General features: G+C 43.9%; 1 protein-coding gene across 8 annotated transcripts in view; it reads right to left on the minus strand.

Moving 5' to 3' along the window:
- ZNF236 (zinc finger protein 236) overlaps positions 1–17223 on the minus strand; it is a 161751-nt gene that overhangs the window by 111998 nt on the left and 32530 nt on the right. For 7 of the 8 annotated variants that reach the window (XM_056521411.1, XM_056521412.1, XM_056521414.1 and 4 more), the window contains 2 exons: positions 1483–1689; positions 3–216 (listed from right to left, as the gene is read on the minus strand). In XM_056521411.1, the coding sequence (XP_056377386.1) occupies positions 3–216; positions 1483–1689 (421 nt within the window). The remainder of the gene's footprint in view (positions 1–2; positions 217–1482; positions 1690–17223) is intronic. The other variant, XM_056521410.1, reaches the window with a different exon arrangement.

Consider the following 17223-nt stretch of genomic DNA (forward strand, 5'->3'; position numbering starts at 1 on the left):
ACCTTGTGAAAAAGCAGATTTCTTCTTAAAGATCCTTTTTTCAGGCTTCTCAATTTTATCTGGATCTTCTGACTCTATTGCAGATTCTTGGTCATTGCAGTCCATCTGCTGACTGGATATACATTCAATTTCCTGAATGGTTGTCTTGCCTTGACTTGGATCACTAGGAAGTGGAGCAACTGGAATTGATGAGAGTCCGCTGTTTTCTAAAGCTTGCTAACAGGACAGTTTTGAAAAAAGAAAGTTCTGTCATTACTCAATTCTCTCCTTTAATAAAAGTATATGATAACTAGCAATACTCTTAAGTGAAAATCATTATTCAAATCTTAAAAAATGTATTTTGTGCAAGCAAGATTAGTCTATCATGCAAGTGTTTTACTTATTTTTACTGTCAGAACCAGATACTGAAACATGAAATGTTTTCAAATTTGAAATCTGATCTATTTTTTAGTATTTAGAGATTTTCTTTACAGCAGGCCTCATGGACATAGACTTAGGCTGTCCTATTCACATGAATGGAAAATAAGTCAGTGAGTTCTCTGTGACCCATTCTACATGGAAGGGGAGGCTGATCTGTGAGCAACAGCTATTGTGGGTACCTCTGTTATCTATCTACTTGTGTCACTTTCATTGTAATTCTGTCTGTATTAATAAGGGGGGCAATGCTGGGAAGTGATCTGTACAGAGAATGAAGTCTAAAGCTTAGTTTTAAGGCCTAGTGGCCAGAATGGAAACTGCAAGTTTTCAGGATTATTTTAAATATAGTTAGTAAAATGTAAAAGAAAATTTACTGATCCATTATTATGTATTTACTTAGCTTCCTTAACCGCATATTAACTATAAATCTTAATAAAGATTTCTTAAAATCTGGGGAGGAAATGAAGAGTGATGCAGTTGCTCATAACAACTAATCAGATTCCTTAGTTCCTTTTTAAACAGGCCTCTAAAAAGAAGCAATCAGATTGGTTGCTATGAGCATATGCACCACTCTTACTCTACAAAGATTTTGATAAGTCTCCCCAACAGTCTCCAGAAAACTGTAAATGTCACGAACATGTACTCAGAATGCTGTGGACTGTTTCTCAGTATATGCCTATGTTGATACTAACGTAATATTAAAGGGGTAATGCAGACAGGAGAGGGGATCAGTAGCTGATCGCGGAAGGTCTGACCTCTGTGGCCCCCCGTGATCTCCTGAATGGGACCCTATCCTGCTCAGTCAGGAGTGCGTGTCGTTTTTATTTATTTTTTTATCAACATTTTTTACACTAGTGTTTAGTGTTTACACAAAAAAAAAAAAGAAGCACAATCACAATTTTCCGTATATTTTTAGAATGCAGGAAGAAACCCATATAGAGAAAGAGAGAACATACAGATGTTTCAGATTGGATTTGCAACCATATCCCAGCCCTGAAAGCTGTGCTAACCAATGATCCATCATAATTCCCAATAATAATATCACTTATGCCTTTTTCTACTCACCTGTAAAATGTCTCGATTAATCCCAACTGAAATGTTCAATGGTTGTCCCAATTGTTGATTCTGATGATTTTCTATAGACACAGGCTCCGCCAGCTCTAAAATCTGCTCAATAACATCTGTCACAACCGGCTGCTGTCCTTGTTGCCCAGTAGCTGACATGTTTTCTGTGTCATTCTGTGCTGGCACAGGGCGAAAAACTACTGCCTGCTGGAAAAAAAAATATTACTAATTAAAGCTAAGTCCTGTTCAATTAGAAAAAGAGATTCCTATAGCAGACATACTGTACATAAGAGGCTACAACTGTAAACTAACCTTGTTCTGTAAATAAAGACAAACGGGATAGAAATGTGGCCAAAGTAAAAACATTCAGGAGCAGGCAAAGTCTGGCAAATGTATAAGTCCCCTTGGTTAGCCCACTATGCCCATTTCCTTCCTATTTTAGTGTCATGTGCCTCTCTGTGTGACTTTTTGTCTTTCAAATTACAGTGGTCCCTCAAGTTACAATATTAATTGGTTCCAGGACGACCATTGTATGTTGAAACCATTGTATGTTGAGAAAAGAACTCTATGGAAACCTCGTAATTGGTTCTAAAGGCACCAAAATGTCATCCAAAAATAGGAAAAAGTGAAATTTAAAGAAAAATAAGTAGATAACTAATATAGATAAAGCAAATCCTTACATATAAAAGTAAGAAAGATCTGCTGGGAGCTGTAAATCACGGTCTATGTCAGTGTTTCCCAAGCAGGGAGCCTCCAGCTGTTGCAAAACTACAACTCCCAGCATGCCCGGACAGCCAAAGGCTGTCCGGGCATGCTGGGAGTTGTAGTTTTGCAACAGCTGGGGGCACCCTGCTTGGGAAACACTGGTCTATGTTGAGGACAGGATCTTCTTCGGGGTCCTGTACAGTACACTCAATGTCCTAAAAAAGTAACATGGAGTCGCCCTTACCTGGTGTCCAAAGGAGCAGCTAACCCTGGTACAGGTAAAGAGTACAGAACATGTAGTACCACCCTGTACTGTAGGGGGTGCTACCAGACACCAGTCAGTGCATACGCTTAAGTAATACAGGGGTTTTACCAGTAAAATGCCCATTCTGATTGGTCGGTTCTTCCAGCCATTGACACGTTTCACAGATCTGGACTGTCTGTACATTGTATGTTGAGTCTGGTTTCAACTTACAATGGTCCAGAAAAGACCATTGTATGTTGAAACTATTGTATGTTGAGGCCATTGTAAGTTGAGGGATCACTGTACTTTTAAACCTTTTTGTTAGCCTGAAAGGGAGCTGTTTCCTGTTGCACCAACTGTGCTAGAAAAGAGTAATTTACTTCCAATTTCTCTCATCCTACCAGAAGATGTCATTACCAAAGAAGAACCAAGTAGCACAGCAGATGTAGTACATCATCCATCCTTCATGGGGTTGTCCCAAAAACCACTTTACCAATCAGACTTTCATGACATTTGTAATTGAAATGTAAGAGTCCAGCTGCTGATACTCCTTTCTGAGAAGAAATGATGCCCATCAATGAAAGCGAATGATTATGTCTGGATATTCTTTAGTGAAATGACTGGTAGTTGCAGAAACCTCTAGGAGCAGTGATTGGTAGAGCCCTAGTGGCTGTATCTCCAGTCATCAACCCTGACGCTAGAGCTATTTGTCTACTCATTCGTCACCTAGACCAGACATGTGAAGCTGCACACAGAGCACTAGGGCTACACAAGCTGCTGTATATATATATATATATATATATATATATATATATATATATATATATATGTCTGGCTAGGCCACTGAGTTAAAAGGCACACAGGGCTCGCCTGCCCGGGACAGCCATGTGTAGTTCTTCTGCAGTCCAGCAAAGGTATGCCTAGAGTAGGCTAGTAAGGACATTGGGGGAGATTTATTAAAACCTGTGCAGAGGAAAAGTTGCCCAGTTGCCCATAGCAACCAATCAGATCGCTTCTTTCATTTTTAACAAGGCCTCTGCAAAATGAAAGAAGCAATCCGATTGGTTGCTATGGGCAACTGGGCAACTTTTCCTTTGCACAGGTTTTGATAAATCTCCCCCCTAGTGCATTGTGTGTGCAGCTTTACACGCTTATCTAGGTGACAGTTGCACTTTAAACAGCAATTCCGAAAATACTTAAATACAAGAGGAAGTTGCATAACAGCGACGGAATGTGTGGGGCTCGGCAGGGGTACATGTTGTGATCTGTTCATACCCCGTCTGGTATCCTGCACTGGTTTGCATGTTTATATTCAATGTTATACTTATGTTCTGTAGGATAGCCAATTTAGCCTGCATATAAAGTATAGGGCAACATTACTTTGATGTTACACTGTGTCATTTGATTCTATACACTAGGTATTGTTTTTTCTGCCACATATATAGTTTATACATGTGGTTGGGGTCCTAGACGGACTGAGCAGTATTATCTGCCCACTATTTATATACATGTGCCCTCTTGAGGGTGGTTGTATCCATCCCTGATGCTTTTGTAGGGGGTTGCTCTGGTTAGAGCAAATTTAATAGTTTTAAACTGTACTGTTTTTTGCATCCATGTATTTTTGTATATTATTTGCTAATAAAGATTCATATTTTATACAGAATATTGTTGTTATTGATAGGTGTGCACTGCACTTTAGTACATTTACGTCCTATACATGACCACGAGCATCGGAGGGATGCTCGGGTCATGCACGGCAGGTCCCAGCTGCTGATAGCAGCCAGGGACCCGCCGGTAATGGTCGACATCTGCGATTACGCGGATGTCCACCATTAACCCCTCAGATGGTGCGATCAATACAGATCACGGCATCTGCGGCAGTGCGGCTACAGTTTTGGCTGATCTAATCGCCCGCGACACGGCCACGGGGATCAGACCAGCTAGCATGGCAGACGGAGGTCCCCTCCTCTGACTCCTCCAGAAGATTGCAGATAATACTGATCAGTGCTATGCCCTATGCATAGCACTCAACAGTATTAGCAACCAAGTCATTGCTATAAATAGTCCCCTATAGGGACAGAAAAAGTGTAAAAAAAAAAAAAAGGTAAAAAATTAGAAAATCCCCTCCCCCAATAAAAATTAAAATTGTCCCTTTTTCCCATTTTACCCCCAAAAAGTGTGAAAAAATAATGTATAAACATATTTTCTAACGTCGCATGCGTAAATATCCGAACTATTAAAATATAATGTTAATGAACCCGTACGGTGAACGGCGTGAACATAAAAAAAAATTTTAACATTTTTTTTTAAAAATAATAATTGCTGCTTTTTTGTCACTTTTTATTACAAACAATTATTAATAAGTTTTTTTTTAAGTTTTATATACACAAATGTGCCATCAGATCATGGTGCAAAAAATAAGCCCTCATAACACCGCCGAAAAATTATAGGTCGTCAAAATAGAGGGATTCTAAACGTACTAATTTGGTTAAAAAGTTTGCGATTTTTTTTTAAGCGGTTCAATAATAGAAATGTATGTAATAATGGGTATCATTTTAATCGTATTGACCCACAAAATAAAGAAAACATGTAATTTTTACCATAAATTGTACGGCGTGAAAACAAAACCTTCCAAAATTAGCAAAATTGCGGTTTTCTTTTCAATTTCCCCACACAAATAGTATTTTTTTGGTTGTGCCGTACATTTTATGGTAAAATGAGTGATGTCATTACAAAGGACAACTGGTCGCACAAAAAACAAGCCCTCGCAAAAATAAAATTGGCCTGGTCCTTAAGGTCAAACTGGGCTTGGACCTTAAGGGGTTAATATACTTATCATTTGCGTTGCTTGGATCCCCCTTATACCCTGTGATCGTTATCATATCATGTGTCAAATGAAAACTTAACTTATTAAATGCAAATTAATAATATAGGGTTAGTAAAAAAATAAGGCGATTAGTTGTTGGTAACCATTTAAGAAAGACTACTCCAGAGAACAAAAGACAAGCGGCACCAGCAACTTATATCTGAATCCACCTATGGACCAAGGGTAGCTTATGGGAGTCTGAGTTCAACAACCCGCGGCGGTGCTAGGACGGAAGGTAAGTATCAGTAAATAGTACGATCAAGGAAGAAACAAATCCTGCACTCACCGCACAGTACGGGTATCGCGGCCTTGGATTCCGGACCTCCTCGGATGGCGTGGGAGTAGCAGCCGCCGCTGACAGCGCTCAGAAATGGGCAACAGCCGGTGGTTTCGCGTTACAATCAACGCTTCTTCCGGCCCGAAGAAGCTTTGATTGTAAAGCGAAACCGCCGGCTGTTGCCCATTTCTGAGCGCTGTCAGCGGCGGCTGCTACTCCCACGCCATCCGAGGAGGTCCGGAATCCGAGGCCGCGATACCCGTACTGTGCGGTGAGTGCAGGATTTGTTTCCTCCTTGATCGGTAACCATTTAAGTTAAACTTAAAATCATTACAAAAGTAAATGTTCAATGTCTAAGAATATTTAATTGTAAATTAATGGTTGAAAAATTAGTAGAAGTGACAACAAATTTCACTCTCCCTCTACGGGGCATATACATCTGGCCTGGACGTTTTCCTACATAGTATCTTTTATTATGCATTTTGCATATTGCTTTAACTTCAATTTAAAAGCATTTTTAACTCTGTTTTTAATAGAATGAGATGCAACAAAAACATATACCAAGCAGTTTACCTTTTTACAGGCTGTGCAGGCTGTGTGACATGAATGGCAGCCAGGGATTGTTATTAGCTTATAGCTTCTAAGGGACTTTTTGGTAAAGTCTGTTTCTGGGCCTTGATTTTTATGGAATAACAGGCATGTTGGTAGTGGAGCCTATCATTTCCTTCTAGGCCAGTCAAGGTTTTCAGTGTGGCCCAAATAAGCACAGGTGCTGAAGACAGCTTGTTATTGGGTTTTAAAACAAGCTGTAATTCAGCCTGCAGGCTGAGGCTGTGAGGAAGTTAAAGGGAACCAATCATCAGATTGTACCCTATATTACACTTGGCAAAGCGCTATATAAGGTAAAATCTTTATCCTCACCATCCCTGGGGAACACTCCTGCCCCCAGGGATGGTGAGGATATGAACTTATAAACTAGTCCCCGCCGGCCCTGTAAGTAGTCCCCTGGGCAGGAAGCTCCTCTCACCTAGTCCCGAGTCTTCGGCCGGCAGCGAGCCCCCCCTCCATTTGATTGACAGGCCACGTCATTGCTCTGGTCTGTCTGTTCAGTGAGCAGAGCGATGACGTGGCCCATCAATCAAGCCAAGGGGGGCGTCGCTGCCGACCGAAGACACAGGACTAGGTAAGAGGAGCTCCCTGCCCAGGGGACTACTTACGGCACGGCGAGGACTAGTTTATAAGTTCATATCCTCACCATCCCCGCCGGCAGGAGTGTCCCCCGGGGATGGGGAGGATAAAGATTTTACCCTATATAACGTTTTGCCAAGTGTTATATAGGGTACAATCTGATGATTTGTCCCTTTAAGAGTGTTATTCCAGGATTTTTTTTTATTTGACTATGCTACAGGGCTGTAAAGTGTAATGCATAAATTATTTAAAAAAAACTAAAAAAAAAAAAAAAAAAAAAACTCATAGGGTTCCACCTATTTTTATTCTCAAGAAAATACCAACCAAGCAGCAACAGCCTGACATTACCAGGGTGGGCGAGGACCATTGTTACTGGCCCTTCCAAGCCTAAATAACGCCAGCCTGTTACCGCCTAGGCCCAGGAGCGCCATTTTTGATGCTCCTGACCTGTTGGTACTCTTCCTGGCACCCATGTGGCGGTGGGTACCAAGGTAATTATTGGGGGTTAACGTTAACTGTTTTTGCCAGGCTTAGTAAAGGACTCTCTCTATCAGACAGCTTCCACTACTCCACATCAGACCGGTGTCGACTTTTTTAATTTGCTCACGTACAGGTTTGGTACTCCAGGTCAGGCCTGGAGAAGACTTGTGAGACTTTTTGAAGGGGGTTTGCGACTTTTTTTTTTTGCCTACGTGCGACTTTCGCACACCATAAATACCTGGCCACTGCAAAGTGAAAACTGAAATTTGCTTAGGTAAGGCTGTTTGTAACTTTTTGCTTACCCACAAAAGTTACACACAAAAAAAGTCGCACATGTGCCTAAGCACTTTTGTAAGCCCCCCAAAAAAGGGTCTAAATACCTTGATAAATGTCCCTCTTTGTTTTTTATTATGCTGAAAATTTTTACAGGATAAGCCGTGTTTAACCCCTTAAGGACTCAAACAATTTTATTTTTACGTTTTCGTTTTTTCCTCCTAGCCTTCAAAAAATCATTACTCTTTTATATATTCATCCACAGACTAGTATGAGGGCTTGTTTTTTGCGCCACCAGTTGTCCGTTGTAATGCCATCCCTCACTTTACTATAAAATGTATGGCGCAACCAAAAAAATATTATTTGTTTGGAGAAATTAAAAAGAAACCGCAATTTTGCTAATTTTGGAAGGTTTCGTTTTCATGCTGTAAAATTTATGGTAAAAATTACATGTTTCCTTTATTCTTTGGGTCAATACGATTAAAATGATACCCATGATAACATACTTTTCTATTACTGTTGCGCTTAGAAAAAAAATCGCAAACTTTTTAACCAAATTAGTATGTTTAAAATCCACCTATTTTGAAGACCTATAACTTTTTTAACTTTCCGTATAAGCGGCAGTATGAGGGCTAATTTTTTGCGACATGATCTGTACTTTTTATTGATACCATATTTGCTTATATAAAACTTTTAATCCATTTTTTATAAAAAAAAATTTGGATTAAAATGTTATAAAAAAAAGCAGCTATTTTGGACTTTTTTTTTACGTTCACCGTACGGTATCATTAACATTTTATTTTTAATAGTTCAGATATTTACGCACGCGACGATACCACATATGTATATAAAATATTTTTTTAACACTTTTTGGGGGTGAAATAGGGAAAATGGGACAATTTACATTTTTATTGGGGGAGGGGGTTTTTCACTTATTTTTTTTACTATATATTTTTTAAAATTTTTACACTTTAATAGTCCCCATAGGGGACTATTTATAGCAATCATTTGATTGCTATTACTGTTCAGTGCTATGTATAGGACATAGCACTGATCAGTGTTATCGGTCATCTTCTGCTCTGGTCTGCGGGAAGGCAGATCAGAGCAGAAGATGCCGGAAGGGCAACGTAGGCAGGTGAGGGGACCTCCACCTGCCATGCTGGATGATCGGATCGCCGCGGGCGATCCGATCATCCATTTTAGTGACCGCGATGCTGCAGATGCCGTGATCTGTATTGATCACGGCATCTGAGGGGTTAATGGTGGACATCCGCCATTACCGGCGGGTCCCTGGCTGCAATCAGCAACCGGGACCTGCCGCACATGATTCGGGCATCGCCCCGATGCTCGCGGTTATGCTTAGGACGTAAATGTACGTCCTGGTGTGTTAAGTACCAGCTCACCAGGACGTACATTTACGTCCTGCGTCGTTAAGGGGTTAAACTTAGCTTCTGTGTCACTGTCTCTGACTGCTATTTGCTGTTACTTTATTGGCTCAATGTAGCTATTATCCTACAAGGCATAACAGCCTGTTAGATGTATAGCCTGAACACGAAAAGGCATAACATACTATAAATGACAGCCGATAAGATTTTTTTCTTCCCATGCCATCTTATTCTCTGTGACATGCATTCCTGTAATTCATTTCTAACATGAATATTAGAATCTTCAGATGTTTACAAGACTTGAAATGAAACAAGGGAAGGCAATTTATCGTCTAATTATAAGAGTCTTCTGAAGTGTTATTTACACTGCCAAACATCTCCCATTACCTTACTCCTGAATTCTGTTTTTATGCTAATAAGCAATCTGCCTTGGACATAGTGATTTAAGATCACAGCTCAGCAACATGCAATTTAATGTAGCTACAGATCAGAAAACTTTACATCCAACCACAGCATGGCCCCATTCTGATTCATAAGGGTTTTCACCAATTACTGAGCATACAAGGAACATTGGTTTAAAGACTGGGCTGAGATTATGTGTTAAATGGATAAATGGGCACGGTCATGAAAAATTATTTTTGATATGTTGTAGTACTTAAGTACTACAACATATCTCTAATATACTTTTATTTAAAAAATGCTTTTAAAACATTTTAAAAGCAATTTGAAATTCGGCCACTAGGGGGTGCCCTCCTAGTTGCCGAATGCAGTGCGGAGTGACGTCACTGCAAAATTCTGACTGATTCCGGCAAGGCAACAGTCGAAATTTTGCGCAGGCGCAGTAACAGCCAGGGCTGCGCATCAGCTTCCCGCACTTGCCGACGGCCCTGCTGCAAGGTGCGGGGGGCGCAGGGGGCTGCTCCTGCAAGGTACGGGGGGGTTGGCTGCTCCTGCAAGGTACGGGGGACGCGGGGGGGGGGCTTCTGCAAGGTACGGGGGACGCTGCTGCAAGGTGCGGGGGTGGATGTGGGGCGCTGCTGCAAGGCACGGGGGGCGCTGCTGCAAGGTGCGGGGGCGCTGCTGTTACTCACCGAGCGGCAGGAAGAGGCTCCCTCGCACCCGTCCCTCCCGCATCGGCTCCCGGCTCACTCCTTCCCCCATGAAGCTCCTGTCCTGGGTGCCTCCAGTTGTTTTACCACTACAACTCCCAGCATGCCCAGACAGCCAATAGATGTCAGGGCATGCTGGGAGTTGTAGTGGTGAAACAGCTGGAGGCACCCTGTTAGGAGAACTAAGGGCGGAAGTTGGCCCCCCCAGCAGGCATCAGTGACGTGGTGCCTGCTGGGGAAGTCTGCCTGGTAGTGAGCACACTACCAGGCAGACTAAATGCCATTTTTAAAATAGTAAAAAAATAAAATAAAGGCAGGGAGGGTGTTAGGGATAGAAGGGCAATAGGCAGGGACAGAAAAAAAAAAAAAAAAAAACATGATGGTGGGAGCTTCTCTTTAAATGGGAGAACACTTGGGACGACTGACCTGGAAAAGGGCTTGGAAATCTTAGTTACCAGTAAATTTAGCGGTAGTGACCAGTGTCGGGCAGCTGCTACCAAGGCAAATAAAACCATGGGGTGAATCAATAGGGGCATAGATGCCCACGACAAGGAAATAATTCTACCGCTGTATAAATCACTAGTCAGACCACACATAGAATACTGTGTACAGTACTGGGCACCAGTGTACAAGAAAGATATAGTGGAGCTGGAGAGGGTTCAAAGACGGGCAACCAGAGTAATACGGGGAATGGGAGGACTACAGTACCCAGAAAGATTATCAGAATTAGGGTTATTTAGTTTAGAAATAAGAAGGCTTAAGGGCGACCTAATAACTATGTATAAATATATCAGGGGACCTTACAGAGATCTCTCCCATGATCTATTTATACCCAGGACTGTATCTATAACAAGGGGGCTTCCTCTACATTTAGAGGAAAGAAGGTTTCTACACCAGCACAGAGGGGGGTTCTTTACTGTAAGAGCAGCGAGACTGTGGAATTCTCTGCCCGAGGAGGTGGTCATGGTGAACACTGTATAAGAATTTAAAAAGGGTCTGGATGCATTTTTGGAGAATAATAACATTGCTGGTTATGGATTCTAGATTAATAGGGGCAGAACGTTGATCCAGGTATTTATTCTGACTGCCATATTTGGAGTCGGGAAGGAATTTTTACCTCTAGTACGAGGGTTTTTTGCCTTCCTCTGGATCAACTGAGTAGGGACTCATTAGGGTTATAGGTTTAACTTGATGGACTCTGGTCTTTTTTCAACCTTATGAACTATGTTACTATGACTATAGGCCTGTGTTCCTTGAATATACAATATTCCTTGAACATATTTGATAACCTGGCATTATGTTACAGTTAAGATAAAATGAAATAAATACATTTTGGGAAGCAGAGTGCAAACAGCTCTAAGTTTAGTAGTCTGTATGCATTAGAAGTCTACCTAAAGCATGACAGGAATGGTAGAGACCACAAGCTACAATAGCCAGGTTCTGCAGAAGGGCTCAACTATATTCGGTGTCTAACCCCATAAGGACCAGGCCAATTTTTGTTGTTGCACTTTCGTTTTTTTCCACCTCGCACTTTAATAGTCATAACTCTTATTTTTTCATCTACACACCCATATAAGGGCTTATTTTATGCAGGACCAATTGCACTTAGTAATGTCTTCGTTCATTTTTCCATTGCATATGCTCCAAAATGGAAAAAAATTATATTTGTGAAAAAATAAATAAAGCAATTTACCAAATTTGGGTTTTTTCCTTTTAACGCCATTTAGTATGTGGTCAAACTAACAAGTAATCTTGATACTTTAGGTCGGCATGTTTTAAACAATACCAAATTTGTATAGTTTGCATCATGTTTTACTAATTTTAAAAAATTCTACATTTTCTGACACCTAGAAGTTTTTTCTTTTTTGCTTACCGGGCAGTAATAGAGCTTATTTTTTTTTGCCATGATCTGTAGTTTATATCAGTACCATTGTGGTACTGATCAGATGTTTTTGATCACTTTTCATTTTTTATTTCTGGGTACCATTTACCATACGGGATAAATAATATTATATTTTAATAGTTTGGACAATTATGCATGCGGCGATACCAAATATGTTTATTTTTATTATTATGTTTACATCTTTTTTCATATGGAATTTGGGGAAAAGGGGTGATTTAAACTTTTAACATGGAAGGGGTTAATGTATGTGGGTTACCGTAAATCTTTATCTTTATCTTTTAGGAGAAATCGTTAAATTCCTCATACAGATTAATGTAGTTCCATAAAACAGCATTGATCTGTGTTGCTCTGCGCACAGGTCCAGCCTGGTCCAGTTAGGATCTATCTATCACAGAGCCACGGATGTCACAGAAGGAGAGGTAAGCCCTCCGGCTGCCTCAGCAGTGGGTCGCTTCACTGCCTCCTCAATATTCAATGCCCAACTCATCCCCGTAATGAATATGTGAACGTCATCAGTCTGCCAGGAGTAAGCCCTCTGCTCTCTGTACTCTGGGTGTAGCGTGGCAGCGGCACCTGCGCTCTGCACAAAGAGTAAACTGTTCACCACAGGGAGGCTGAAGACATTCACATATTCATCATGGGGGAAGGCCAAGCAGTGAATATTGAAGAGGCAGGGGAGCTGGGCAAGCCAACTCCCTGCCTCTAATGTGCACAGCAGCGTAATAGGAATGAATAAAAAAACTACCATAATCACAGAACACTTTCAGAGTTCTTATGAAGTCCTTACCTTAATGGATAAGAGCTGTTCTGGCAGAATAAGGGGAACCTACACAGGTTCCCCTGATCGGCGTATATTTTTAGAGCAAATGTTGTGCCAGCCCTAAATAGCCATCGGAAAGGGCAGAGCACACATACCTTTGTTCTCATTCATGCACTTTGCATGAATGACAAAACTGCTTTTGAATGTCCAAGCCACAGCTGCTGAACAGTTGGAGAGCTCGGGCTTCTTTCCTAAGCTCTCTGTAATGGAAGTGTCTCCAGCCCTGTTTCTCACCAATGATTGACTGCTTTAGCATCCAGTCAGAGCTGTCAATCCTCAGGGAGCCAAAGAGAAGACCCTTCCTCTCCGACTGATCAGCAGCTTTGGTCAGAGCATTAAAATGCAGTTTTCTCAGTTATGCAAAGTGCATAACTGAGTACAAAGGTATATGTGTGCTCTTCCCTTCCTGATGGCTATTTAGGGCTACTGCAAAACTGGTGACAGATTCACTTTAAGGCTAGGTTTCCACTTGGTTTTCTTCTGGCAGTTTTTGGAAAACTGCCACTGCAGTTTTTGAGCCAAAGCCAGGAGTGTATTCAAAAGGAATGGGAAATATAAAGGAAGGACTTACACTTCTCCTCCCTTATGGATCCACTTCTGACTTGCAGTGGCAGTTTTCAAAAAACTGACAGAAAGAAAAACCAAGTGGAAACTTAGCCTTAAGAATAAATAAGGCAAGATGATCAATGTTAAGTAAGACAGAAATAAGTGGATTTTGAAATACTTACCGTAAAATCCCTTTCTCGTCGCCTTCATTGGGGGACACAGACCATGGGTATACGCTCTTGCCACTAGGAGGTTGACACTAAGGAACAAAGAAGTTGGCTCCTCCTTGGCAGGCTATACCCGCCCATTGATAATGAGCTAATCAGTTTAGTTACAAAGCAATAGGAGGAACCAACAAAAGAATGCCCGGAGAAAAAAAAACAGCCGAGGGAACCCTGCCAACAGGCAACCAAAAACCAACCTGGCAAAACAACCAACAAATGGGAGAAAGCTGTGTCCCCAATGAAGAGAGAATCAGACTCCCGGAATGAAGAGGTAATGGAGAGGTAAATGCGAACAGCTCGGACAACATCCAAGTAGTGAAGGGAATGCTCCTGTGAGCGAGAAGGGGGCTGGACAAAAGGAAGGAAGAACGATTTCCTCGTCAAGGTGGAAGGGAGACAGGACAATCGTCAGGAAGGACTGAACCAGACAAAGAACGACCCTATCCTGATGGAGAACCAGAAAGGGTGCAAACTCAAAAACACCACATATGGAGGTGATGGCGACCAAGAAGGCCACCTTTCCAGAGAGAAGGGTGAGGGAAACACCCCAAGGGGTTCAAAGGGAGAACCCTGCAATGCCCCCAAGACCAGGTTAAGATCCCAGGCTGGGGTGTGGGAATGGTAGGGAGGCGCCACGTAAGCAACCCCCTGCAGGAGAGTTTGAACGTGGGAGTTAGAAGCGAGAGGAAAAAACAGAAGAAAAAGAAGATACGGGGCAGACACGTGGCCCTTGAAAAAACTCAGACTCCAAGCCGGGCTGAAGGAAGGCCAGGAGAGACAGAAGAGAGCAACTCATGGGAGAAACCCCACAAACCTCGCACCAGCGAAAAAAAACAGCCAGATGCGATAATAAATGCGAGAAGAGGATGGTTTGCAGGCGTGGAACATAGTAGGAATTACCTGATCCAAGAACATTCAAGCCCTCAAAACCGCGGACTCAAGAACCACGCCATCAAATTAAGAGGACTAGACTCCAAGTGGCAAAGAGGGCCTTGGGAAAAGAGGTCCAGCTGGTCCAGAAGTCACATGGGAGTGTCTGCGACCAGATTCACCACCTCCCCATACCATGCGCGCCTGGGGTAGTCTGAAGCCACCAGAATGACCGGTATGCCCTTTGACCTGATCTTGCGCAAGATGTGGGGGAAAAGTGGAAGAGCGGGGAACAGGTAGGGAAGAGAGGAGCTCCCCCACGGAACCACTATTGCATCCATGGCCACGGCAAGAGGATCTCTGGATCTGGCCATGAACCTTGGTACCTGGTGGTTCAACAGGGAGGCCAAGAGGTCCACATCCGAGGTCCCCCAATGTCAGCAAATGTCAGCAAACACCTCAGGGTGAAGCGCCCACTCCTTGGGGTCTGTGGAGGTGTGGCAAAAATTCTGCTTTCCAATTGTCCATGACCAGAATGTGGACCGCCGACAGAACGGGAAAGCAGCGCTCGGCCCAGGAGAGAATCCAAGACACCCAGGGTTCCACCCTGGTGATTGATGTATGCCACAGCTGTGGCATTGTCCATCTGGATCCAGACTGGAAGACTGTGAAGGAGAGGCTGCCAATGGAGCAGGCAAAGGAAGTTGGCTCGGCGCTCCAGCACACTGATTGGGAGACGGGCCTCCAGAGGGGACCAACCGTCCTCGACTGTCCTGTCCCAAAATATCCCTGCTCAGTTGAGCAGGCTCGCGTCGGTCATCAGGACCTGCCAGTGGACTGGCAGGAAGGAACGTCCGAGGAGAATGAAGGAAGACTGGAGCCACCAGAGGAGAGAGTCGAGAGAGAGAAAGACCCTGCGGTGAAGGGTTACAGGCGATCAATCCCAAAGTGACAGAATGGCCAACTGAAGGGGGTGGCAGTGAAACTGTGCAAAGGGGACCGCCTAGATGGCTGCCACCATCCTTCCCAGCACCTGCATGAAAAACTGGAGAAAGACCAACTGGTGGCCGCAGAGAATCCTGACCCCTGCCCTCAGAGCCGGACACTTGTCCCTGTGGCCGAGAAATTCCAGGGACTGCGACGGAACCAGGGTGAGTTGACGACCCAGCCAAAGCGAGCGAAAGTGTCATGGGTGACCAGAAGACCATCCAAATACGGGAGGACGGACACACCCTTGGAATGGAGGATGGCCACAACTGCCACCCCGGTCCATAGAGGCAATAACTGACCTCAGGGATTCCATCCAAAAATGCCTAAAGTGCAGGTGGCGGTTAAGCAGTTTGAGGTCGAGAAAGGGACAACCCGTCCTTTTTGGGAATGACAAAGGGGTTGAAATAAAACCCAGAGAGACGTTCCTAAGTAGGAACTGGAAAAACAACACCCTGCCGCAGAAGGGAGCACAGGGTGGTCAGAAAACCCTCAGCCAGGTCAGGAGAACGAGGGGGGCAGGACCGAAATTAACGGTCTCGGGGCATAGAAGAGAACTAGCCCCGTGAGACCCCCTCCCGAACTCAAGCATCACCCACGTGGGAGAGCCACAAAAAAGGAGAGTCACGAAAAAGGAGAAGACGACCACCCACCCGAGAAGGAGACTCGGGAGGAGGTGTCCCTTCATACTGACGATTGCTTAGCCGGCTTTAGGGCCAGACTTCATGAAAGGGCGGGACTTGAACGATGGAGCCTTCTTGCTCTGAGACGCCTGAGCCTTGTCCGAGCGACTAGACGGCCGAAAAGAACGAGATGGGAAGGACTTACGATGAGGGTCCGAATGCCAAGCCCGATTCTGAGGTAGAAGAGAGCTCTTGCCCCCAGTGGCTTCCGAGATTATCTTGTCCAAGTGTTTACCAAAAAGTCGGTCCCCCAGGAATGGAAGGTCAATGAGGGACCGTTTGGAAGCAGGGTCCACATACCAGGGCTTAAGGTCTGGTATGCCGAAAGGCGGCTAAATGAAATGGCGACTAAACTAAAAGTGGACGGGCACTTGGCTGCAGACAGGGAGGCAGTGCAGAGAAAGTCCCCAGCAGATGCAATCTGATGCACCAGATCAGCCAGAGAGTCCGGAGATGCGTCAGTTATAATCCCTTGACCGAGCTGAGAAGCCCAGGCAGAGAGCGCCAAGTGACCCAAGTCGAGGAAAAATTGGAAAAAGGGCAAACCCGCTGCCTCAAAGGTGGACTTGGAGAGGCCCTCAATACGCCTTTCGGACAGATCCTTGAGGGAGGCTGCATTTGCCAGAGGTAGGGTAGTGGACTTGGACAGGCGGGACACCGGAGGATACTCAGAAGGAGGTGTGGTCCATTTAGAGAACCAATCCTGCACAAATGTAAAAAGAGGTATGAAAACGCTTCTCCGGGTGCTATCAGGCCGCATTCCAGAAGCTTGTCAAACTCAGAATGGTAGCTGAATGCCTTTGGGGGCTGATGAGAGCGGCACAAGGAGACCTCATGAACAGAGTTCGAGGCTACTGGATACTGCAGGTTAAAGGTGTCCTTAATTGCCACACTGAGGCTGTTCACCATGTCTTAGAGGGTTCTTTTGCATCCGCGGTCGTGGTCAGAGACAGAGTCAGGAAGTTCACCTGATGAGCACGAACGGTGCGAGGATGACCTGGAGGAGGGCACATTGGAATAGGAACTAACGGACTGGGAGTGCGACCGAAAGCCCAGAGTACCGGAAGAAGTCCTTGGGGATGGGGCAGATGAACCGTGCCCAGTGGTGACCAGACAAGATGGATTCTCACACTGGAGACACTGAGGAAGATCCAGAGGAGAGTACCTTAGGCCGTTTGAGG

The sequence above is a fragment of the Hyla sarda genome, chromosome 5, assembly GCF_029499605.1.
Source record: "Hyla sarda isolate aHylSar1 chromosome 5, aHylSar1.hap1, whole genome shotgun sequence".
NCBI lineage: Eukaryota > Metazoa > Chordata > Amphibia > Anura > Hylidae > Hyla > Hyla sarda.